Below are 24,941 nucleotides of genomic sequence, written 5' to 3'. Positions count from 1 at the left end.
GTCTCGGCCTCCCAAAGTGCTGGGATTACAGGCTTGAGCCACCGCACCCGGCCGGAACCCAAATTTTTTATGTGAAAATCTCCATTTGGAAAGGTTGCCACCACATCCAAAAATTATTTTTAAAAAACAAGCAAAGAAACCAAAAACACTGCATAGGCCAATCAAAGTAGGTCTTGAGCCAGATATACCTGCTGTGACTGTAATATGTGAGTTTAGCCTCATGTAATAAACACTTGAGTACAGCTCATTCTACCCATTGAGACTATATGCATCACAGAGGGACTACACTACACCTAATTCCTGTTTACATCCTCATCACCTATAAAACTGCATCCCATACAACATATATTTTCAAACTTGCAGCCAGGCATGGTGGCTCACGCCTGTAATCCCAGCACTTTAAGAGACTAAGGCAGGAGGATCACTCAAGGCCAGAAGTTTCAGACACACCTGGCAACAAAGCAAGACCCCATCTTTACGAAAAATTTAAAAATTTTCCTGGCATGGAGGCATGTTCCTATAGTTCCAGCTACTCAGGGGGCTGAGGCAGGAGGATCACTTGTGCCCAGGAGGTTGAGGCTGCAGTGAGCTATGCTTGTGCCACTGTACTCCAGCCTGGGCAACAGGCTGATACCCTGTCTCTAATAAATGAATGAATGAACAAATAAATAAATGAATAAATTAAAACTTGCTTAATAATTTAAGGAATTAAGGAATTCCACAGAATGAGATGGCTAAGTCCTATTAGCTCTACCTTCAGTCCTGTTCAAGTCAATATTTGTGTCCATATTCATATAAGGGCATTAACAATAACGTTGCATTTTCAGATGACAAGAATGTAAAAAGATAGTGAAAAATACGTGAATTAATTTTGTTGGTAGATTACATACAGTTCAAGGGTCTAATTCCAATGTTTCTCACCTAGAATTTGACCCAGTGATTTAACACCTCTAACAACTCACGCCTTCCCTACCTTCGATACACTTACCCATCTCTGTGCATTTTCCCATGCCAATCCCTTTGCATGCACTGTCCATCCCTTCCCAAATGACCCAACAAACCCTTGCTCACCCTCATGACCCTGCTCAGGTGGAGCCTCTTTGTAGAAACCTTCCTAGCCCCAATGGGCAAAGTAACTTCCTCCATCTCCGTGCTCCCAAAAAGCAATGTTCATGTGTTATTGCTTCTATCACATATTTAGTTTCTCTGCTTCTCCATAAGCTACTTAAGGACCAAGACTATGTTTCATGTATCTTAACATACCCTGTGACTAACACAGTTTCAGGAGTAGAGTGTGCAGTACATAAATGCCTCATTTATAAAGATTAAATTCCCACTTTACATGGTGAAATACAAACACTAGGAATGTAAATGACAGTTGTGTAGAAAGAAGCACAAATGTGAATGAATGCAAGATTTTGGAAACCTAGGTTGGAGTTGTTTATACATTAGATATTCATTCTTTTTTTTAATCAAGAACAAACTTTGTTTAACTTTGTACCCTATTAACAGAAGTTTAAAAAAAAAAAAAAGGTTTTACTAAACCCTCAGCTGTTGTCCCTCCTTCCCAGCTGGGGCTGTGACTGGAGCCCTTTTCCACAGCCTTGCTGCATCTTCTCCTTAGTACCTGCTCCACCTGCCAGGAAGTAGCTAGTTTCCATATCTCTGTGCTCCAGTTTATGGGCTCCTCCCAGGTCTGACCATCAGCAGCCTCCTCCTCATCTTCCTTTACACATAAGTCCTCAGGAAAAGGTATGCTGGCCTCTGGTTCTGAAGCCACCATACCCTTATCTGGCTTGCTATCTTGTAGCAGCTTCATGGTTCATAGCTGCATGTTCAGAAGCTCCTACTGGGCTCCAGCCAAAGTAGTCACACACTCAAAAAGGGGGTCCACTTGGACCATCAGATTTTCCAGGTGCTGCTCTGTCTGGATCAGCTGTTGCTCCAGCTGCAATGGTTGCTTCTTGCCTGTCTCCTCTTGGAGAACTGCAGCTTCATCTTTTCCCTGTTGTAGAAGAAGAAAAGGGCAATACTGCAGCAAAATTATTCTGCTCCATCACCTCAGTCTCCAAAGCCAGTAAGGAGAGGGGTGTCATTTAAAGGCAGAGAAAGCTATTGGGTTTTTACCTCGGAGAATCACAATTAGTTCTAGTCTAGTTCCTCACCCAGCACATGAAGCAATATGTCAACATCTCCCACACATGGTCATTCAGTCTGCTGAAACACCTCCAGGAATGAGCAGCTCTCTCCAGTTTGATTGAGCTCTTACTGTTAGACAGTTCATATACAAAGCCAAAATTTTCTTTCATGTATCTTCTTTCCATAGTGTTGATTAGAGCCTTCCAAAATAATGACTCTTCAATGTGATAGTTCCTCAGGAATTTAAAGACAATGGGCATACCCTTGCCCCCTTTCCTGAGTTTTTTCTGGTTTAATATCTTCGATCTTTTCAGTCAGGGCTCATTTTGCATAGTTTTCTCTGGTTGCTTTACTGAACATATAGTGCTCTTAAGGCAGTTCTGTGAGAAGAAAATTCTCCAGGAATGTTCTGATCAGTAGATAAAGCACAACACCTTGTTCCTACCATTGATTTGGGAAGTAGGTTGTCACATCACACCATAAACTTATTAGTCAATGGGTATGCCTAAGTGTCTCTCATAAGTGCTGCTGCTAAGAAATGTCTTCTTCCAGGCTGTACTCAGGCCCAGTGATAGAATTTACTAAACTATCCTTGTTAAATTTCATTATTAAATTCAGTCACTCATCCTAGCCTGTCACGTCTACCTGGGATCATTACTAGCTATCTCTTGTAGTTTCACACATCAAAATTGGTTCAATTGGTTCTATTTTCTAATGCAAATAACTAATAGCGTCAGGGCTGAAGATACTGTCCTGGAAGGTGTTACTTTCCAAAGGTACCGTCAACTCATATTTAAGGGCTTCCTTCCCTAGGAGACCATGAGACCACTTGATGTCTTGAACTCTAGAAACACCGTGGTTGCAGCAATCAACCCCTTGTGCCACCGTTGGCCCCACTTTAGTAGTACGAACACCAGCTGGGTGTCCAGCTCCACCAGTTGCTGCTCTGGATGACCTCAAGCAAGTGGCTACACTTTATTAGATTGTAGGAAAATTAAATGTGATGGTCATTATTCATTTACGGTTTACTACGTGCCTTTCATATCCCTTACCTCGCTGAATCCTTAAAATTACTCTATAATGTTGGAGGCCAATCAACTATTCTCTTCATTTTACAGACAGTGGAAACTGTATCTTGCTCTCAGTACTATGGCACCGCCATGAGAGATGCAGACTCAGGGCACCCCCACCCCCCGCCATCCTTGCATCTGAAACACTTATACAGCACAAAAGCCACAATGGCTGAGGTGTACAGCATTCCCAAAAGCAGCACCCTGGCCCTGGCCCCCTCATGCTGGTCCTTGAGCAGCAGTTGCCAGCATTCTGTGGCCCCAGGGCCCACATGGGCTGGGTTCCCTGTGGAAGGAAGGCAAAGTAGATATTCATTCTTTTACAGATTTTACATAAAGATCTGTGTGGTTTTTTAGGCTTATGTTAGTTGACATGGAATGGAGGCATTAATCACGTCACGACTAAAATCTAGAGAAGGTAAATCCAATGCACATGGAGCAGTGGAATCACTTCAGGAGGAACTGAATAGACTGCTTTAACCCACTGCAGAATTTTGAACAGCAAGAAATCCAAAGACTCAAGTTTCCAGCATAGAGGTGTGATGAGATGGAGAATATTTGTATGAAGAGAGAAACAGGGGTGTTGCTAAAAACAAAAAAGAAGCTGGGTTCCTCCTTGAAATGGCCCTCCCTTGCTCTATTTCTTTTGGGTTTTAGGCCCCCCTTTATATAACATGGCTCTTTGGCGTGCTGGAGTAGGATTAAAAAGAAGAAAGAGGCCAGGCACGGTGGCTCACTTTAGGAGGCGGAGGCAGGTGGATTGCCTGAGGTCAGGAGTTCGAGACCAGCCTGGCCAGCGCAGAAAAACTCCATCTCCACTAAAAATACAAAAAAAAAAAAAAAAAAAATTACCTGGCTACAGTGGCGCACGCCTGTAAACCCAGCTACTCGGGAGGCTGAGGCAGGCTTGAACCCAGGAGGCAGAGGTTGCAGTGAGCCGAGATCATGCCATTGCACTACAGCCTGGACAACAAGAGCAAAACTCTGTCTCCAAAAAAAAAAAAGAAGAAGAAGAAAGAGGGAGAGGAAGTTGAACTGGCTTGTAGAAGATTTCATAGATGTCTGATGCCCATAGTACTATCAGAGCTTGAATAAAAACATCTCCACCAAATTCAAAATGGAAATTTGAAATTTGGAACAAGATTTGTACAAGAAAAAAAATACCACTTCCCATAACACAGTCTCCTCCTCTCCTAGCTTTAGCCCTTAACACAGAGTGTGGCACACCTAACACAGTCAGTAAAGAATTCCACCAACTCAAGAATGAAAAATAAACTCCATATCATAGATAAATGTCTTTTCCTTCCTCTTTATCTTCTCTTTCTTCATTCCTTTCTTCTCACATTTTTTCATTTTCTGCATAATAGCAGGTCTCCTAGGCTAGGTGGCTGTGCCGGCCGTTGCCAGTGATTCTCAAAAACACAGACAGATCCTTCTGGAAAGTTCTGTCTTGAATTAGTCCCTGTTGCAGGCCAGTACATTAGAAATGGTATTTCTAGAAGGCTTGGAGAAGTAGATGATAAGCCTGAGTTTTCTTCTTGGGATTCCTCTCCTACGTCTGAACTAGAAACCATTGACCCAGTTGTTAGACAATGGAGGCCCCTAACACAGAGCATTTTAATGGGATAATTTTTAGATTTTCTTGAGACACATTAACTGAGGACAGAAAGAATTCTACATTCTCTCACTGCCATGGCCATTCTGGTCCCCATTTCAGGGTCTCAGTCCCTCAGGAGAGATATATGAGACTCCCAGTGAGTGTCCAGTCCTTGGATTTTCCTCTAATACTTTATCCATGTGTCAAGAGTTCACACTGCACCTCTAAAGAAGCTCCTGTGTGACGGGGACTCATCTTCCGAGGATATCAGCAATCCTTTCATGCCATCCCATGCCAAGACTAACACTGCTCTGTGGTGATCCCCCATCCTATATCTGTAGGAAGCCATGCTGGTTCTGCCCCAGCCAGAGTTTTAAAAATCTAAAATCCCTCCGGAACCTCCTTGCTTTCTTCAACATAGATTTTTGCCAAAGGAGATCAGATCCAATTGGCAGATCCCTGTTCCACAGCAGAATACTTCGTAATTGGATTAGTCTCAATAGCAGCAGTAGTTCTGGCCTTGAATATGAGTTAATCAGCCAAGTTACAACACAAGGAAGCCGACTGCACCAGAAAACCCTGTACAATCCATGAGTTTCTTCATGGTTGAGACTCAGATGAATCATCATGTTGATCTGACTCATGCCTCTCCCTGCCTTAGGCCAAGAAACTGAGGCTTTGCCTGGGATCTGCCTCTTTCCCACTCAAGAGTCAAATGAGCTCCCAAGGAGTAAGAAAAAAAAATGTGATTGATTCTGATTTGCACCCCAGTATTTTTTTAATTAATCATAACGAATCAAATATTTACATTAGAAGAGATCTTGTGTTGTGAAAAAAAGGAAGGAATAAAAGAAGGGAGGAAGAAAAGAAGTGGGAGGCTGGGAGAGAAAGGAAACAATAGAATAAGGCCAGGCACGGTGGCTTACGCCTACAATCTCAGCACTTTGGGAGGCCAAGGACAGAGGATTGCTCGAGCTCAGGAGGTCAAGACCAGCCTGGGCAACATGGAAAGATTCCATCTCTAGAAAAAAATAAATAATTAGCCAGGCACAGTGGTATACATCTGTGGTCCCAGCTATTCAGGAGGCTGATGTAGGAGAATCGCTTGAACCTAGGATGTGTGGCTGCAGTGAGCCATGTTCTCACCACTGCACTCCAGCCTGGGTGACAGAATGTCACCTGTCTTAAAAGAAAACAATAGATTAGAAAAAAAAAAAAAAAGGCAGTAAGTGACATAAGACCAAGAAGAAAAAAGCAAACTTGAGCATCATCTGTCCTCCCAGTGGCCTACTGAGGGAAAAGGGTGGACACTGAGCTCCACAGCCCACAACAAATCAGGCAGGGTCACTTCTGCAAACACTGATAACCTACTAAAACCCAAGCACAGAATAAGACAGACACTGAGATTCAGAGATAAAGTCAAGAGGGCTCCTACTGCTGCAGGGAAACTAGAATGACTCAGAATCCCAGACAGGTCATGTTTGAAGAGGCCATTCATACACTACCAGTGAAGTGGAAGGTGCATTCCTTTCTCCCTTCTCTCCTTCTCTTATCCTGGAGTGCAAACATTGTGTGGAGCACAAACATTGTGTGAAGCCCCCACATAGGCCTTTGGAGTTGAACTACTATGAAGGCACGTGAGATCTGGTGGGTGATTCCCTCGGACAAATTTCCTACAAGGAATCATTTCACAAAGCTTTATGGGCAGCAAATGCCCATAATTTGGATGGTGGCTTTTGGAGCCATGACATGCTCTCACCTATATGAATAGAATTCTGAGGACAAGAAGCTGATTTACTCAAGAGCTCTGACTAGCTGACAGTAGAATCTTGGCAGATCTTCCAACACACACATCTAGTATGGCCCAATCTTCAGAATTATCTTTGCATTTGGGCAAGAAGAGACCCCATCACCAGCACCCTGGCATTTGGGCAAGATTAGCACAAAATATGAGGGATGACTTCAGGAGTAAGAACCTTTGAGACTGCCTGGGTTGTGGACTTGTTAATAGTCTGGAGAGATATCATCAACAGGTATCAATTTAATGGTTCCACTCCTCAGATATCTCTAGGGCAGAATCCTCAGCCCAGAGCACACACAGGATCACTACTATGAATATGAGCATTCTCACTGGAGGGGTAGAGGTCACTGTGGTGACCCTTTTGAGCACCCAGGAAAGGTTCCTAGGTAAAAGGAGGACTGAGGAAAAGCTGGAAAAGAGGCAAGTGTCAGCCTAGGACGTGTCAGTGGGCCCTGCATTCAGCTACAGGAAAGGTGGTTCCACGTGGAAGAGGCAGAGCAGCCCTTCTCCCTTGTCCACCCATGTCTTCTCACCCCACCTCACCCCGAGATGAGGAGCCCTGAGAGAGCTGGCAGGCTGCGGTCGGTGAGGGCTGCAGATTTGGGGAAGAAGTCGAATAAGGGAGAGGACCACAGAAGGGCAGTCCAATTAGGGTGCTGGGGCCTGAGATCCCTGGACCACCTGTGGAAGGGCCTGATGATCCAGGAGTCTAGCCCTCCAGATGAACTGGCTGGTTCCACACACAAGTCAAGTGGATATGCTGGGAGAACATCCTAACCTGTAACAGAAATTAGGGGGGCAGGAACCCACAGAAATCACACACTGGACGAGCTCAAGTGTTTGGAGACTGAGGTAGCAGTTGTGCACTGTCAGATTCCGAAAGTAGATATAGCCTTGCATATGCCATTTATCCTTCTGATGCTCTGGTGAATGAAGGAGTTGATGGGCTTGCAGACTCTGGAGACCATTACCCTGTGCTACATTATCACGTCACAAGAGCGGCTGGACCCACCTGAGATTCTGCACCTCAGGTAGTCACGACGGCATCTGTAGAAGTCCTGGGCCTGGGGAAAACAGTCTGATCTAGCAGCAGACTCAGGAGGGTCCCCGTCAGAACCAAGTTTTCTGTGAAATGGGTTTCAGTCCTTTTCCCTGAAGTACCTAGCACGTAGGTGTTCTCAGTGTTATGTTAGCTTACTAAGAAGACTGGTCTCCTTTGAAGAGAAATTAACAAATGTAAAAAAATAAAATAAACCTATTAACTAGGTTTAATATTTATCAAACTATTAACTATTCAATAATTATTTAACTATTAATTTCTGTTATCTTCAGTCTCTTAAATACGATTTTTCTCTTCTCTTCTTTCCGTTACTGCAGTCTCCCTTTTCCCACAGGGAAACAAGCCAAGACTCACGAGTTCTCCGCGGAGGAATGCAAAGAACACAGGAAGTCAGCACTCCCAGAAACAGTCTTTGCCGGTCAATGGCGCGCTCACACCCAACTCCATCCCGCCCCCGTCCCGCCCCACCCTCTTGATTTCTGGCGCCGGTGACCAGGCCCAACGCAGCCTCCAAGTCGGCCCAAACACGATTTCCGCCTCAAGGATATTTATATAACCATTGCTTATTGGCTGCTGGCAAACACTCGCTCTTCTGGTTGGCTGAAACTGTCGGGGTACGTTCTGCGAAGGCTGCTACTTGCGGCGTTGTGACTGAGGGTCACAGGCACCTACATTTCCGTTTCCGGTTCGCCTCTGGAGCCATGGCGGGGGCACTGAAGTGTTCGGTGACATTAGGAAGATGGTTCCCCGGCCTTGGAGTAGCTCCCCAGGCCCGGGTAAGTGCCTACATTGCCGCCTCACGGAGAGACTCTGGATCTGCAGAGACATCTCCGCGCGGAGGAGGAGCGCTCCTGGCAGCCCACACCGTAGCCAGCGCCAGCGACTTTCCTTTCTGCCAGGAAATCAACCTTTCTTTCTCTGCTTGCAGGGCCTCGCCGCACTAGTACCTGGAGTGACCCAGATAGATAACAAGTCCGATTTCCTGCAGAAGAGGCCTCATCGCCAGCACCCTGGCATCCTAAACCTACCGCACGTGCGGCTGCCACAGGCACTGTCTAACGGTGCCCAGTTACTGCTACTTGGTGAGTAACGGCTGGAAAGGGAGAAGAAATGGGACTGGACCTGCATGCAAGTGATTCCGCTTTTCATCTTTGGCTCATAGAAAATTCTCCCACTATGGAGAATCAGGTGCAAACACTGACCAATTATCTCTGGAGCAGACATTTGCCTGTAGAGCCCGAGGAGTTGCAAAGACGGGCTAGGCATCTTGAGAAGAAATTCCTGGAAAACCCAGGTAGGACTTAAGAATAATTAAAAAGTAGGCCAGATTGAAATATCGGTTAGAAATGAAGAGTAAGAAATAATTTTACAGTCTCTCGAACAGGTACTGAAGTCTCTTATTTGACTTTCTAACCAGAGCAGCAGTTGTTACAATGATGCCTTACTAAAAGAAGGTAGATTATTCTAGAGATTGCTTAGGTAAAGGTTAGAATGTCCCAGTATACTGTTTTTTGTTTGTTTTGCTTTTTGTTTTTGCTTTGAGACAGAGTCTTGCTCTGTCACCCAGGCTGAATTGCAATGGCTCGATCTCGGCTCACTGCAACCTCCGCCTCCCGGGTTTAAGTGATTCTCCTGCCTCAGCCTCTTCAGTAGCTGGGATTACAGGCGTGCACCACCACACCCGGCTAACTTTTGTATTTTTACTAGAGACAGGGTATCGTCATGGTGGCCAGGCTAGTCTTGAACTCCTGACCTCAGGTGATCCACCCGCCTCGGCCTCCCAAAGTGCTGGGATTACAGGCGTGAACCAACGTGCCTGGCCACCAATATACTGTTAAAATCTAGATACTTGTTTTTTTCCTGCAAGTCCACTGGATTAGAACCTTCTAAGTTTTTATTCAGGTAAAATAAAGTCCCTGGATGACCTCTACCCAGTACTGAAACCCTCTTCTGGGATAAGAGGATAAATATAATTCATCAAGTTAGTTTCATGATTGTGAGCTCCTTAACATTACCATTTATTCCTCTTGCATTCCCTGCACACCTCACAGTACCTGGCTCATAGTAGGTGATCAGTAGATACTTACTAAATAGTACTGAACTGAACAGTCATGAGACCTAGATTTTCAAATTTCTTTCCTCTCCATAGGAAAAGTGGAGATCATCAACACCTTAAATTTTGGAGAAGTGAAGAAATCCAAAAAATAGGGCCCTTGGCCTACCCTTTAAGTTTTTTTTTTTTTTTTTTTGGAGACAGAGTCTTGCTCTGTTGCCCAGGCTATATAGTGCAGTGGCAAGATCTCAGCTCACCACAACCTCTGCCTCCTGGTTTCAAGTGATTCTCCCGCTTCAGCTTCCCAAATAGCTGGGACTACAGGTGCACGCCACCACGCCTGGCTAATTTTTGTATTTTTAGTAGAGAGAGGGTTTCACCATGTTGGTCAGGCTGTTCTGTTCTTGAACTCCTGACCTTGTGATCCACCTGCCTCAGCCTCCCAAAGTGCTGAGTTTACAGGTGTGAGCCACCACGCCCGGCTTACCCTTTAAATTTTTATCACACTTTCCTTTAATGTAAAACCTGTGGGACAGGATTGATTAAGCTGAATAAACCATTCTTAGAAGCAAAATGCTATTTGAAACAATCTGTTAGTGGAAGTAGTTACTGTTAGTAGTTACTGTTAATTCTTGCCTGAAACTTTTCTCTAGGTTTGTTGTCTCTCTTGAGCTTTAAGACTTTCTTAGGTGGAATCAGGGAGGACTGGGTGGGCAGTATATTCAGATATTGGATCTGAGCCCTGTTCTCCCTAGGTCCTGACTTCCAGTCCTTGTTCTCACCACAGACTTATCTCAGACAGAGGAGAAACTTCATGGAGCAGTGCTACATGCACTACGTAAAACTACCTATCATTGGCAAGAGCTGAGGTAAGGGGGCCTAGAAGAGGTGCACAAGAAAGAAAAGGCAGACTTTAGAAAGAGAGTTGGGGGAGTACAATTACACAATCAATTTAATATTTTTTTTTACATCACCTGACCTTCAAAGGATCAATTTAGTATTTGAAAAAGTTAAAGTTCAAAGTTTCGAACACTGAAGTTTGAAGATTTAGTGTTTGTAAGGTTCCCCAGGACCCTTTGGTATTGGGGAGTGAAAGGCCTGAGCTGGAAGAGCCCTTTCCAAGATATCATTTTCTAAATCTAGAAGGTAACTATGGGATTAAGGTTATTTACTAGTATGTACGACTCTCTGATTTTAATGGCAGCTACACTGAGGGACTGAGCCTGGTGTATATGGCAGCAAGACTTGATGGTGGCTTTGCAGCAGTCTCCAGAGCATTCCATGAGGTGAAAGTCCCTTAACTTCCAACCTGAACTTTTTGACCATCAGTTCCCTATTCATAAAGTAGTTTTCTAGGATGGGGATTCTTGGGACAATGCATATGCATTTTTTTTTTAAAGAGGATCTCTGCTGGGCATGGTGGGCTCCCGCCTGCAGTCCCAGCTGTTTGGGAGGCTGAGGCAGGAGGATTGCTTGAGCCAGTTTGAGGCTGCAGTGAGCTGTGATCTCCACTGTACTCCAGCCTGGTGACAGAGTGAGACCTCATCTCTTAAAAAAATACAAAATAAAGACGTTCTCTTTATCCTGTGAAAGCTTTCTGTGACCCAAGAAAGGTTTAGAATCACTATTTTAAGAGATTCTTATCCCATAAGGTATTTATATTGAATCTCAAAAGGCATTCACATCTCACATCCTCTGTGATAGGCTCCTAATTCATATTTATCAAGGTCCTAAATAAGTATCTAATTACTCTGCTGTGGGATGTTGTATATTTCTTCAGATCCGGGCTCGAAATCCAGCATTTCAGCCACAAACTTTGATGGACTTTGGCTCGGGTACTGGTTCTGTCACCTGGTGAGTAACTTTCTTCGGCCTCGTCTTGGTCAATTTTAGCTCTAGAAAGCCATACTTACACCACTCCAAAATTAAGAGACTGGAAAACCAGAGGGAGAATAGGCAAGTTGGGAATCTATGTTTCTTCCATCAGATTAGGCAAGGCAGAAGAAGGTACATGGATTGGGGCCAGAACTTAAAGAAATGTCAAGTGAAAAAAAGGCGCATGTTTAGAAAAATTAAAAAGAAAAGGAATTATCAATCAAAGTTTTTTTGCCTACAAATAATATTTTGAGTCTACCTTTTTTTTTCTCTTTTTGGAGATGGTGTCTCGCTCTGTCGCCCAGGCTGGAGTGCAGTGATATGATCTCGGCTCACTGCAGCCTCCACTCCCAGGTTCAAGTGATTCTCTTGCTTCACCCTTCCAAGTAGCTGGGACTACAGGTGCTGGCCACCACACCCAGCTAATTTTTGTATTTTTAGTAGAGACAGGGTTTCACCATATTGGCTAGGCTGGTCTCAAACTCCTGACCTTGTGATCCACCTGCCTGCACCTCCCAAAGTGCTGGGATTACAAGCATGAGCCACTGCGCCCAGCTTAGTCTACCTTTTTTTTAAAGGAGTTGTAAATAAAACAAGAAAATAACACTATTAGTTATTTTATTACTAACTATACAAGTATTTTAACATAACACTCTCTTTTCCCGGGGTGGGGTTGGGTGTAAATGGGTCTCTTGTAGAGATGACTCTTGGTCATGGGAATTGGTGATTTATAATAATTTTGCCATCTTAGGGCTGCAAACAGTATTTGGGGCCAGAGCCTACGTGAATATGTGTGTGTGGACAAATCAACTGACATGTTGGCTTTGGCAGAAAAACTACTGAAAGGTGAGTACAAGAGCACTTCCAAAGTTCAGGGAGTTAAGAAAGCAAAGGCATACTAATAAAAGTGTTTTACTGGGAAGTAGAGAAGAGGGTAAAAATTAAGATGAATCTGGTTTACTTTTAAAGTTATGGTCAAGCAAAGGGTGGTATTAGAGGTTTCTGCTGGACTGAGGATGGGTTGGGTAAGATTCAAAGGACAAGAGGCCTAATATTCTCCCTGCCGTGTTTTTTTTTTTTAATTAGAACCTGTTACCCAGGCTGGTCTCAAACGCCTGGCCTCAGACCATCTTCCCACTTCATCCTCTGGGGTAACTGGGATTACAGGCATGCGCCACTATATCTGGCTCATCCCTGCCCTTTTTGATAGACACTTTCCCTATTCTTGGGGCCATGTTTCTTATCTGGATATCTCTTCAGTTTATACCTAACTTCCTACACACTCAAAGTTGCCTCTTCTTTTCTCCACAGGTGGTTCAGAATCTGGGGAGCCTTATATTCCAGGTGTCTTTTTCAGACAGTTTCTACCTGTATCACCCAAGGCAAGTGGCAGTGTTTAGAATATTCTAAATGTGGAATGTGGCAGATGGAAAACTATGGCTTGAGCTTTGCAGCCCAGCACTGAGTGTCAGAAGATAAAAGAAATTTATCGGCTAGGACTTTATTATATTCTTGGGATGCAGAGATGTTGAGTGTGTCATGTTCTTTGTCTTTGTCCTCAGGTGCAGTTTGATGTAGTAGTATCAGCCTTTTCCTTAAGTGAACTGCCCAGCAGGGCTGACCGCACTGAGGTAGTTCAAACCTTATGGCGTAAGACAGGTCATTTCCTGGTGAGTTAAAATTCCTTGTTCTCCTTAAGTCTTAAAGCGGCTTCATGAATTTCATGCCTTTGCTTTCTCTCATTGTCTTCATTCTTCACCATTTTTCTCCTTTATGGGTTTCTTTATCCCTCTTTGAGGGTCTCCATCCTGATATATAATGTGTATTTCTTCTTAGGACCCCTTCTCCATCTATGATGCTTTTACAGAGCTACTGACATTTACACTTTCATGTAATTTAAGTCTTCTGCGTATTTTTCCCTTTGGTGAACAGGTACTGGTGGAGAATGGAACAAAAGCTGGGCACAGACTTCTCATGGATGCCAGGGATCTAGTCCTTAAGGTAAGGCTTCTTCTTCCCTCACTCCCCTACACATATGTCACTAATTACTGTTACTCTCTTGAAAACTAAAGAGACTGTCATATATTGACAAGGGTGACTCTCAGGAAACTGGGCATATAAAGTCATTATGATACAGAGCAGTGGTTGGCAAATGAGAGCCTGTGGATCAAATCCAACCTGCCACCTGTTTTTATATAAACCATGCTTATTTGTGTGCCTCTGTTGTCTGTGACTGCTTTCACACTACAGACAGCAGAGTTGAGTAGTTAGGACAGAGATAGATTTTGCCTACTCTCTGGCCCTTTAAAAGAAAGTTTGCGGACTCCTAATCTAGGGCATTGCTGAGCCAAGAACCTTGTCACTGGGGGAGAGTATGAGCCAGTGTATAATCATAAATTTAATTGTCCTGGAGTGGGATTTTTTTGAGAGTGGAGGTTGCTGACAAGGGAGAGCACCGTACTATGTGCCAAGTTCTTGCCTTTCTCCTGCAGCAAAGAGAAAGTTCTTTGTTTGGAGTATTAAAGATGCAGCCAGCTTAACTCAAAGGACATAGTTAATCGTTATTAGAATTGAATGTTAAAGGAGTCCTCAGTTTACTGACTGCAGAGATTGAGTTATGAAAATAAGACACCTGGCCCAGCTTTATTTCTTTTATTTCCTTTGATTTCAGGGAAAAGAGAAGTCACCTTTGGACCCTCGACCTGGTTTTGTCTTTGCCCCGGTAAATATTACTTCTACCTGTCCCACCACACAGATCTGAACTCAGGTGTGGCCAGGAAAAGTAAGATGGTAAAGCTAAGCCACTCTCCACTACTTTGTGTTCCTGTCCAGTTCCTACCTAATGATTCTCCTGGCTCTTCCTACCCACCGTTCCTGTCCTCCATTCTCCCTGGCCCCTTTTGACTCTATTATTCTTAGTTTTTAAGTTTTGTGATTGATGGCTCTTTTGTCTTACCTCATTTTTTTATGTGTTCACAGTGTCCCCATGAACTCCCTTGTCCCCAGTTGACAACCTCTAGGCCGCTGGCCTGTAGCTTCTCACAGGCGTACCATCCCATCCCCTTCAGCTGGGTAGGTACCTGGGGATATTGCAGCAGGAAGCAAACATCCTGGAAAAAACAGGAAGAAAAAGAGTCAGAGTTAGGAGGAGTTGGATAATTCATAGAATAGCCTAGCGACTTTAGGGCCTACATGTATATGATTTACACATTGTAAAAAAGGACTGCAGGAATGGGGAGGAACGGGCTTTACAAACGTTTTTCCCGTATCTTTTTCTTCTAAACAGTCTCTATGTTCCTTATCTTAGAACAAGAAACCAAAGGAAGAAAAGTTCTCTATGGTGATCCTTGCTCGGGGGTCTCCAGAGGAGGCTAATCGCTGGCCCCGTATCACTCAGCCTGTCCTTAAACGACCTCGCCATGTGCATTGTCACTTGTGCTGTCCAGATGGGCATATGCAGCATGCTGTGATCACAGCCCACCGGCATGGCAGGTATAGGGGGTGTGACCAAAATTAGTGGGATGTGGCAAGAACCGGCAGTCCACATTAACGTCTCATTTCCATAGGGATTTGTATCGTTGTGCCCGTGTCAGCTCCTGGGGAGATCTTTTACCTGTGCTTACTCCATCTGCGTTTCCTCCATCCACTGCTCAAGATCCCTCTGAGAGTTGACAAGGATGTCTAACAAGTATTTTCTTCTATCATGCCTGCCAGGGCTGCCACTACCTGGTATCCAGGAGGGGAATGCTGGTATCCCCATATGTCTGTGTGTGTTTGAGATTTTTAATAATAAATAATAAATTTTTAAAGAATGGAAGTGGATTTTGTGATTCTTAAAAAGTGTAGAAGCTGGGCACAGTGGCATGTGCCTGCATTTCCAGTCACTCAGGAAGCTGAGGCAAGAGGATTATTTGAGCCCAGGTGTTAAGGCTGCAGTGAGCTGTGATTGTACCACTGCACTCCAGCCTAGGTGACAGAGCAAGACCTCCTCTGTTTAAAAAAAAAAATGTAAAAGGTATAGTTAATTATCCTGGTCTATCCTGTAATGAAGAGCTTCCTCAGATTTTTGGTGCCAACTTCCCACACAAATCTCAAGCTCGACCTCTCCTATTGTGGCAGTCCAGATCTCCATAAGCTCTTCGCTGTAATGATGAATGTGTAAGCTGATCGTTAAAGCAGAAGTAGAAAAACCAGATTTCTATAAGCCCTTTGCTATAATGATGAATGTACAAGTTAAACATAAAAGCAGAAGCAAGAAAAATGTATAATGAATTGGGGGAACCTGGTGCCTGAGTACGAAGGCTGGAATACAAAAAAAAGCAAGCCCGTTAAAGCCCCACCTGTACTTTCTCTACCTCAGATCTAGTTGAGTGATAAAGCATTCCTGCACATACAACCAACTTAAGATTAAGAAATATCTGCAAGTACTCACTATGGTGGGATCAGCTGCAAAGTGAAATGAACTGCCCCATGCTCATGGTGATGGTTTTCTAGATACTGCCAACATGTTTACTCTTTCTGATGCTGATGAATTTCAAACGCGAACAGACACCCTTGATATGGGTTTGCTAAGAACATAGAAGAATAGGAAGAAAAGTTGCCAGGTTCAGACATCCCAGGGAAAAAGAAGCATAAACAGCTTTAGCATTCAATGACTGATGATAATGCTGCAATAATGGGAATGGTTTTATTTCTAAAATCATTTATTGCTTTGTTTCTAAAAAAAAAAAAAAAATTCTATCTGCAGACCCCTAATTTAGATTAATTAGGAAACATTCCCGCAGGTAGTCACAGAGCTTGAATTGTATATAAAAGCTAAAGAAAAGCTTGTAACTTTGAGTTAGTCTGGTGTGCTACTCCGACCTCCCTGTAATCAGTTGCAGAAATAAACTCCCTTCTTTCCCAGTCTATCTGCATCTCATTGTTGGATCACAAGAACAAACAGCGGGACCAGTAACACTGTAAGAATCATCCAGTAACACTACAAGAATATTGCTTCTCAGAGGCCAGGACTTCCCTAGGAAGATAATCTGGAGTAGCTAGGAAAGCTGCCTCCAGAGCTCTGAGAACTGGCTCAACAGGTCTCAGGGTTGTTATGTGGGCCACCTGAATAGAGGAATCAGCAGCTGCCTGGCCTCTTTCACTACCGCCTTCCCTTCTGTCTTTCCCAGGGTCCCTCAGCTACCCTAGAGTATGTATGGGAAATGCCCCATACATTTCCATCAAGAGTGATTCCCATCAGAACTGAATCTTCTACCCCCACCCCTCTATATCCAGGTAGAATCCTCCCATTTACTCAGTTAATTTCTGTTTTCCCCTAGGCCTTGCTGTTTCAGGGCTAGAGCAGCTTCCTTTGTCTTAAAACTTAAATGTCTTTTTTTCCAGTTCTTACCAGGAAACAGGCACAGTCAGAAGTTGTAACAGTATAAATGTAATACCAGAAATCTCAACTCATTCCTCTCAACACTGGTCCCAATCAAAAGAGAAAGAAAGAAAACAAATCAACTTACCACTAGACATTTCCATGCCTGCAGCTATTTTTCTGGGGTTACAGGAAAGGGTAGTTCCCTCATGTACTAGTTCCCACAGAGTAGCACCAGCACCACCTGTCAGCCCCACCTCTTTACCTCCAGGTGGCCCCAAATCTCCTCTGAAAGCGAGTGGTTCAAGTATCAGCATTGCAACCTATAAGACTTGGGATGGGGTGGAGAGAGTATGGAAGGCTTAGATCAAATGTCCAGAGTGAGACAGGACCAGATTGTCCCCAGTACAAAATAGCTGGGAAGCAGCTACCATAGACTTCCTATTTTGGATTAGACCAACCCCAAGCACATGAACTAAGACTATCCATAGCTCTTGGATTAGTCATGCCATTGAAGAGGAGGAGAAGACGCCACTGGGCTGTGCCTGGCAGGAGTCTGGAGTTTCTGGTTTCCAAGCTCAGGAAGGCGTGAACCAGGGGAGGGGCCTCCATGCAGCGGGAGGGCTAGAAGCTGGAGCAGGATCTGTCAGCTCTGCAATGCTGCACAAGCAGAAGCAACTCAGAAAGAAGATACCAACAGCCTCCTGAAACTCACGAGAGTGGACACTCCAGTGTTGACCACCTAAGATACCACTCCTGCTCCAAAGATTACAGCTCCCTTGTCATTCTGACTTCTGGACTTACCCTACACCCCAGAGATGGAGCAACTACTAGGAATAAAACTTGGCTGCCTGTTTGCCCTGTTGGCTCTCACTCTGGGCTGTGGCCTTACTCCTATCTGCTTCAAATGGTTCCAGATTGATGCAGCCAGAGGTATAGCCCTACCCCATCTTTGTTCCATAGCCTGAGTCTCACCTCAACCCTGTCCTGACACCTTGCTCTGATTCTCTCACCACCCCCAACCTTGGGATATTGAGTGCTGCCTGCTGCTCTTTACTCACCTTTGTCTGTCTCCTCAGTGCCAAGTGGGTTTAACTTCTGCTTTTTATTAGGTCATCACCGGCGAGTCCTCAGACTCCTGGGCTGTATTTCTGCTGGTGTTTTCCTGGGAGCAGGGTTCATGCATATGACAGCTGAAGCCCTGGAGGAAATTGAATCACAGATTCAGAAGTTCATGGTGCAGGTGAGAGCAGAGATTTCAAGCCGCAGGTCTATGAGGCCAAAAGGATAAACAGGACAAAGGAAAGAGAGTGGGAAAGTGACGGAGCCAAGGACATGGGTGGAACAACAGGGAAAATGACAGCTCTTGTGTGGGATGGTGAAAGCAAGTCAGATTAGGCTTTAAGGAAAACAGAATTGCTGAAGGGACGGGACAGGAAGCTGCGCTGCTCCATCCCACTTCAATTTCTGCTGCTTTCTCCTTAGAACAGATCAGCAAGTGAGCAAAATTCTTCTGGTGATGTTGATTCGGCTCATGTAAGTACCTCCCACCATCCCCTATCTGGGGGATGAGGAGAACCAGAGAGGCCTTTCATACCCAGACCCTTTTGAGAGGAATACATGAGAAGTACCAAGAATCCCTTCTGCTCCCTAGCTCAGACATTGTAGAGGAAAAGAGGAGCAAACCCAATCCTTTTGAGTTTATAGATCCCCAGGGAAAGCTCTTGTTTTACTCTTTCATTCTTTCCCTGGATCCTCTGATATACCTCACATCATTTTCCCGTATTTTTAACTCTTTTGAGATTGTGTCCCTTAGTCCCTCTGGCAGTCTTTTGTTGTTGTTTTTCGTTTGTTTGTTGAGATGAAATCTCTCTGTCACCCAGACTGGAATGCAGTAACACAATCTCGGCTCACTGCAACCTCCGCCTTCGGAGGTCTAGTGATTCTCCTGCCTCAGCCTCCTGAGTAGGTGGGATTACAGGCACGTGCCACCACGCCTGGCTAGTTTTTGTATTTTTAGTAGAGACAGGGTTTCATCATGTTGGCCAGGCTGGTCTCAATCTCCTGACCACAAGTGATCCGCCCACCTCAGTCTCCCAAAGTGCTAGGATTACAGGCGTGAGCCACTGTGTCCAGCCCACTCTGGCATTCTTGTTGTTACACGTCCATGTCTACTCTTGGCTTCATTCCCCTACCCTTTTTTGTGTTCTGTTACCACATTTTCTCATTCTCTTCAATCTCCCAATTCCATGTCCATCCAATGCATTGCCTACCCTTCCTTTTCATCTCACAGTCCTTCTTTTTGTTTCTAGATGGAGTATCCCTATGGAGAGCTCATCATCTCCCTGGGCTTCTTTTTTGTCTTCTTTTTGGAGTCGCTGGCATTGCAGTGCTGTCCTGGGGCTGCTAGAGGATCAACGGTGCAGGAGGAAGAATGGGGTGGGGCTCATATCTTCGAACTCCACAGCCATGGACATTTACCCTCACCCTCAAAGAGTCCCCTCCGAGCCCTTATCCTCTTGCTCTCACTCTCCTTTCATTCAGTGTTTGAAGGGCTAGCTGTGGGGCTGCAGCCGACAGTAGCAGCTACCGTGCAGCTCTGCCTTGCTGTCCTGGCTCATAAGGGGCTTGTGGTGTTTGGTGTAGGAATGCGGCTAGTGCAGTTAGGTACCAGGTCACGATGGGCAGTGTTCTCCATACTATTATTAGCTCTCATGTCCCCCCTGGGCCTAGCCGTGGGGCTGGCTGTGACTGAAAGGGACTCTGAAGGAGGGCGGGGCCTAGCCCAGGCTGTGTTAGAGGGTGTGGCAGCTGGCACGTTCCTCTATGTCACCTTCCTAGAAATTCTTCCACGGGAGCTAGCTAGTCCTGAGGCCCCTCTAGCTAAGTGGAGCTGTGTAGCCGCTGGGTTTGCCTTCATGGCCTTTATTGCCTTATGGGCCTGAGAGATTCCTGGCTTTTCTGATGGACCTATTTAGGATGACCTCTCTATCCCCAGGGAGACCTCCCAAATGGCTTTGGCCCTCAGATATTTCTTTACTGAGACTAAATAACATTCAATAGGACTGGACTGGACCCCAGGTTTCCTTTACATGAGATCCCATTTCTCACCCAGGACTGAGAAAAAGGTATTTAGGTTGAGTAGCTTTTAATTGGAGAATTGGTACAGAGATGCTCCAGATTTTATTCTTGTCCCATTTATGTGTGTAATAAAATGCCCATTTTACCCTCCTTCAGCCATTCTGGATTTTATTTCTCCTGGTTGCCTAGAAGCTATCTGGCACAGGAAGTGGTGGAATAGGGAATGGGAAGGATAAGTGTTGAATGCAGTATTTTATTCTGGAATTAGGGCCCCTAGCCATTCTGTCAGTTGCCAGCCACACCCCCAGACATGGGCTAAAATTCCAATAACCCCCTCCCACCTTATCCACTGTAGTTGAGAAAATGAGCCAGTTCCCAGCATTTAAAAGGAAAGAAAGTTAGAAACCGAAATGATGTGGATCAATTATGTTCCTACACTTATCATAACCACCCCATTCCCAGTACCTATTATCAGCCACCCATAACATGTCCAGGCTAAATGGAGATCAGGCAGAATGGAGCCTATCTCCATTAGGTTCCTATTTTTTCACACTGAGCCCTGTGTGGCCTCAGGGACACTACTGCTCTTCTTTGAGCTTTTATATCCTTCCAGCTGCCTTGTGTTGAGGTATTAAAAAGCAGTGTGCTTGGAGAGGAAGAAAGGTGCCAGATATTAAAATAAATGCCTGGAGTGATTACTTGGCTCTTGCAGGACTTACTGGCTTTCCTTCTGCCTGCCTTACCAATTGTCTTTCCGTCTAAGTAACCCCTACAATGTGTTGCTTCTCTTAAAAACTGATGAGGACAAATACGAAAGCAGGTTAGCTGGAATTGGTAGGAACGGGATGGCTATTGCATAGCTCCCAACTCATGAGATGGAGGAATATCTCAAACTTAATGGAGAAATGGGGAAAGAGGAAGTGTGCCCTGTGAGTTCAATTACCCTCACAAGTTGGCCCTTTCTGGTATTTTCAGCATGGAAGCCCAAGTAGCCTTAACATGGACATTCATTCTTCTTCTCAGTCTCTGTCTCCTTTCGATCCTGTTCCCCTTCCTACAAAGTAAGAAACACAAGCCTCCTCACAAGCCCAGTTTACACACCCATAGGTCAGTGAGAAGGCAAGCCTCAGGCAAAAATGATTGATAGATAGATGATAGATACGTCTAACACAGGAAATCATTTCCCTAAAGCACCATAGTATTGTGTTTTCCATTTAGTATTAAATGCAGTTACATGTAATACACTCAGAACAGTTGAACAGTTGTCCACTGTGTAATAGTTTCTACATTGAACAACGGCTATGTGCCAGGTACTATTGTGGCAGGCCAGGTTTCACTAACACAGGCCTCCATCACATTTTCATCTCACAGCTCTTCTTTTTATTTCTAGATAGAGTATCCTTGTCACCTGCTTGTTTCCAGTCAAGCAAAACAAGGGGCTTATCTCCCTCACAGATCAGCATATGAGATCTGCTTCAGATATATTTGCTTGTCAGACTCATAAACACAACAAGATATGCCAGCTGCAGTGGAAGAGAAGCCCTGTTTCAGTTTGTGGATTACAGACTGCAACTGGTTAAGTTAAATATTAAAAGCTAAAAAAAAATCCAGTGCCTATACAAAGGTCGTAATGTAACAAAAGCCCATCAAGAGTTTTGATTAGACCTTTCCTGGCAAAACTTAAAGCATGACAAAATAACCAAGGAATTCTTAAGAGGACCCATTTAGGATTAAACAAGTTTTATTGGGAGTCTGAAGAAATTCCCCAGGCCTCCACAAACAAGTTTACTGGGCATATGAAGGAACTCCCCAAACCTCCATAATTTAGCAGGAGACAAGATAAGGGTAACCACCCCAGCACCTAGACCCATTTAGATGAAGTAAGCTTACTGAGACTCCAGGAGTAGGTCTTCTGGGTTCAGACCTTAGTTATAGATCAAAATAAGTTAATCACTTATGTCTTTAGATGAATGCACCCCACTTACATGTCGACATATAGCTTAAAAGGTATATAAGCTCTGAAAAGCTTTGTAATTTTGAGTTGGTCTGGCGATAATTTCCAGGCCTTCTCCCTGTAACCGATTACAGAAACAAAAACTCTCCTCCTCCCCAGTTCATCTGCATCTCATTATTGGGCCATGAGAAATAGCAGCGTGACCCTCCGTTTTGCCTGGAAACAAAATTTGGTGAGCCAGCCAGGAGATAAGGATGGTGCTGCATTCAACGGCTGGCAGCTTGCGACGAGACAGTCTTCAGGAGAATCCCAGCAGCTGTGGGGTGAGGTCTCCCCCGCGGACCCTCCGGAGGGCTGTTCCATGTGCAAATCTGCACATCCCTTTCACTACTGGTGAAGCACACAGGTCAGGAGCAGACACACTCAAAGGGTGAGTTAACTGGATCATATGCCAGGAGCCTATTGTTTTCCTATCTGGGCTTGTTAAGCCATTTGTCTGGTACCACCAAGGGAAGCAATAGGGCTCGCTCATACACCTGCTTTGCATTTTGGTTGAGATCAGGTTTTGAGTTAGTTAGTTTTGAGTCTGTTTTGCCTGACTGCACTCCCCTTGTGTTTGTCTGAAATCTTTCTCCACTTGTTTGTGTGTCTGTCTTGTTCCTTTTGATACCATGTAAACTTGAAAACGGGAACTATTGGGTCTACTACTGCTGGGAGGCCTCTGGGAAGGAGAAAGGTTTTTTTAGATGCTCAATGGTTGAGAGTCAGCTTAATTAAAAGCTATCATCCAAAATGTGTATGTTATATGCGTGTGTGCATGTTTATATTTAAAAGGTCTTCATGTTTTTTTTTATTTCTCACCTAGGATCTTGTTTTTTTTTTTGAGCAAAAGTTTTTTCTTCACAGTTGACTGAATTCCGTTTTCTTCATTAATGGCTATTACAACAGAACCTACTCTGGGGTTTTTAAGAACAAGTGTAACTTAGATGCTTAGAAATGTCTTTGTTTGGAAAAAAAAATTAAGTGTGCTGTAAAAGCATCAAATGGTCTAGCCTCATAATAATTCTCCCCTTTTGAAAATCCAGGATTCAGTGTGGGCTCTGCCCAGAGCTCAAAGAGCCAGTTAAAAAATAGGAAAAAGGAAGGCTTATGAATTTATAAAATGTACTTCTATTGGCATGCCTAATATGTCTATGTATTTATATCTTGTGTACACCATGTTTCACTACTGAAAAATATAAAAGAGTTCTAATTTACTGACTCAAAGAAAAAATAAAAGCACTTACACACTTTAACAGAAAAAAGGAAAGACTAGTCAAGTGCTTTTTCAAGTTTATGTGACTTAAGTAAAATCTTTAATAAATAAGCTAGCTTTGAAAATTATTGGTAAAGTAATATTAGAAATGTCTTAAGAGTTGCCAGCATACATTTTTGTTTGCATTTATTGATCAAGCAATTTCATACTTATCTCTGCCAAATACTATAAAGTGTCAAAATTTGGCATAGAGGCTACAAAACTATAACTCAGCCCAAAACAGAATGATCTTTGCTTGTGTAGTTTTTAAAAATAAAACATTAATATTGGTTTAATGAAAATAGCTACATCTTGAATTATTTAGTAAAATACCCTAACTTCTGATCTTGTGGCCTTAGGTAGTCTAGTCCACAGACATGAAGAAAGTTTGTTCTGGGAAAGGACTGTTACCATCTTTGTTTCAAAGCTAAACTATAAACTAAGTTAATAAACAAGAACAGCTTGTAGATTAGAAGCAAAACTGAAGGTCAGATCATTTTCACTGTCTCAGTTATAATTTTGCAATGGCAGCTTCAAAACTTTAAACGATGACTATTGCAGTTTTCATAAATAATCCAGGTAAATGATTAAAATAAATAATTAGATAAATGTAATTGGATAAATACTCATAAATAACTTCTCAAAATTTAGAATCTAAAGTTATATTAAACAACAGATATCTCATTATTTGGGTATTTTCCAATAATAATATATTATAGGAAAACATTCTAAAGATTGTGTCTTTTTTAAAGGGTAACTAATTTTTGTCTAATCCAAAGCTTATTTAAAGATTATATACAAAACAAGGTAAAAGAAACCAGGGAATAAGAGAGATATAAAGAAATTTATAAAAATAAATAGAGTTTTAAAGATTATTGGTAAAATAAAACTATCTTCAAAAATGTAAACCTTTGGTCTAAATTATGCAGGTCAAATATTAGGTTTGTGAAATGCTTTAGTCCATAAACTGCTTCTTTGACTTAAAAATTGTTCAATTTATTTTGGAGGGTTAAATTCTAGATAAGGCCTGGGGACATGTGAAATTAGCCTTGCCCCCTAGCTATGCAAAAAGGTATTAAAGAAAAGAGAATTTATATAACAAAGGATCTTGTATGGTAAATTCTTGTCCTAAAGTAAAATAACTGGTTGTTTAAAGAGAGGGATGTTTAGGACAAGTCAGAAAGTCAAGGCATGTCAGAGATTGTCTGTGTAAGTCATGAAATTTTTGAGATGGAGTCTTGCTCTGTCACCCAGGCTGGAGTGCAATGGTGCAGTCTCGGCTCACAGCAACCTCTGTCTCCCAGGTTCAAGCGATTCTCCTGCCCCAACCTCCCGAGTAACTGGGATTACAGGCATCCACCATCATGCCCAGCTAATGTTTGTACTTTTGTAGAGATGAGGTTTCACCAAGTTGTCCAAGCTGGTCTTGAACTCCTGACCTCAGGTGATCAGGCCACCTCAGCCTCCCAAAGTGCTGGTATTATAGGCATGAGCCACTGTGCCCGGCCTGGGAAAGAATTTATGAAAGGGAATTTATGCAAGAAATATTGTACAATTTAAAGGTGATTAGGCCTCCTAAATGCTTTATAAAATGCTACTATGACTCTTAGCTGTACAACTTGCCTGCTTTACAGCTAGGTAAGGCCTGGGACACA

General features: G+C 43.6%; 3 protein-coding genes across 4 annotated transcripts in view; 2 read left to right on the top strand and 1 right to left on the bottom strand.

Moving 5' to 3' along the window:
• Positions 1–8,370, bottom strand: part of LOC105503868 (coiled-coil domain-containing protein 107-like) — a 20,138-nt gene extending 11,768 nt beyond the window's left edge. The window contains 4 exon segments of the mRNA XM_011930970.1: positions 1,541–2,009; positions 3,351–3,495; positions 7,151–7,288; positions 8,340–8,370. Of these exon segments, the coding sequence (XP_011786360.1) occupies positions 1,541–2,009; positions 3,351–3,495; positions 7,151–7,288; positions 8,340–8,370 (783 nt within the window).
• METTL17 (methyltransferase like 17) lies at positions 7,649–15,412 on the top strand. The gene is made up of 16 exons (XM_011930952.1): positions 7,649–7,788; positions 7,985–8,056; positions 8,211–8,443; positions 8,596–8,749; positions 8,830–8,961; positions 10,508–10,589; positions 10,925–11,006; positions 11,501–11,574; positions 12,347–12,441; positions 12,907–12,977; positions 13,158–13,265; positions 13,528–13,596; positions 14,267–14,317; positions 14,575–14,667; positions 14,903–15,087; positions 15,162–15,412. The coding sequence occupies exons 3-16, from the start codon at positions 8,369–8,371 to the stop codon at positions 15,265–15,267; spliced, it is 1,377 nt and encodes a 458-aa protein (XP_011786342.1). The 5' UTR covers positions 7,649–7,788; positions 7,985–8,056; positions 8,211–8,368; the 3' UTR covers positions 15,268–15,412.
• A 2,171-nt stretch (positions 15,413–17,583) lies between these two features.
• On the top strand, positions 17,584–20,192 carry SLC39A2 (solute carrier family 39 (zinc transporter), member 2). 2 transcript variants are annotated; one of them, XM_011930951.1, is made up of 4 exons: positions 17,584–17,890; positions 18,070–18,200; positions 18,448–18,493; positions 19,270–20,192. In XM_011930951.1, exons 1-3 carry the CDS (start codon positions 17,776–17,778, stop codon positions 18,457–18,459), a joined length of 258 nt encoding a protein of 85 aa, XP_011786341.1. In that variant the 5' UTR covers positions 17,584–17,775; the 3' UTR covers positions 18,460–18,493; positions 19,270–20,192. The 2 variants fall into 2 exon arrangements, with proteins under 2 accessions (XP_011786341.1, XP_011786340.1); XM_011930950.1 differs by having other exon boundaries at positions 18,443–18,493; positions 19,270–20,188.
• Positions 20,193–24,941: the final 4,749 nt, after the last annotated feature.

Source organism: Colobus angolensis, unplaced genomic scaffold (genome assembly GCF_000951035.1).
Source record: "Colobus angolensis palliatus isolate OR3802 unplaced genomic scaffold, Cang.pa_1.0 Scaffold88, whole genome shotgun sequence".
In the NCBI taxonomy this organism is placed as follows: Eukaryota; Metazoa; Chordata; class Mammalia; order Primates; family Cercopithecidae; genus Colobus; species Colobus angolensis.
The sequence above is the reverse complement of the archived record's forward strand: the minus strand, read 5'-3'. Positions and strand labels throughout refer to the sequence as shown.

Coding starts and splice junctions, on each gene's coding strand:
- METTL17 (XM_011930952.1), top strand. CDS start 8,369: ATGGCGGGGGCACTGAAGTGTTCGGTGACATTAGGAAGATGGTTCCCC. Junction 8,444..8,595: donor GAGTAGCTCCCCAGGCCCGG/GTAAGTGCCTAC, acceptor CTCTGCTTGCAG/GGCCTCGCCGCACTAGTACC. Junction 12,442..12,906: donor GGCAGAAAAACTACTGAAAG/GTGAGTACAAGA, acceptor TTTTCTCCACAG/GTGGTTCAGAATCTGGGGAG.
- SLC39A2 (XM_011930950.1), top strand. CDS start 17,776: ATGGAGCAACTACTAGGAATAAAACTTGGCTGCCTGTTTGCCCTGTTG. Junction 17,891..18,069: donor CCAGATTGATGCAGCCAGAG/GTATAGCCCTAC, acceptor GCTTTTTATTAG/GTCATCACCGGCGAGTCCTC. Junction 18,201..18,442: donor TTCAGAAGTTCATGGTGCAG/GTGAGAGCAGAG, acceptor CTTTCTCCTTAG/AACAGATCAGCAAGTGAGCA.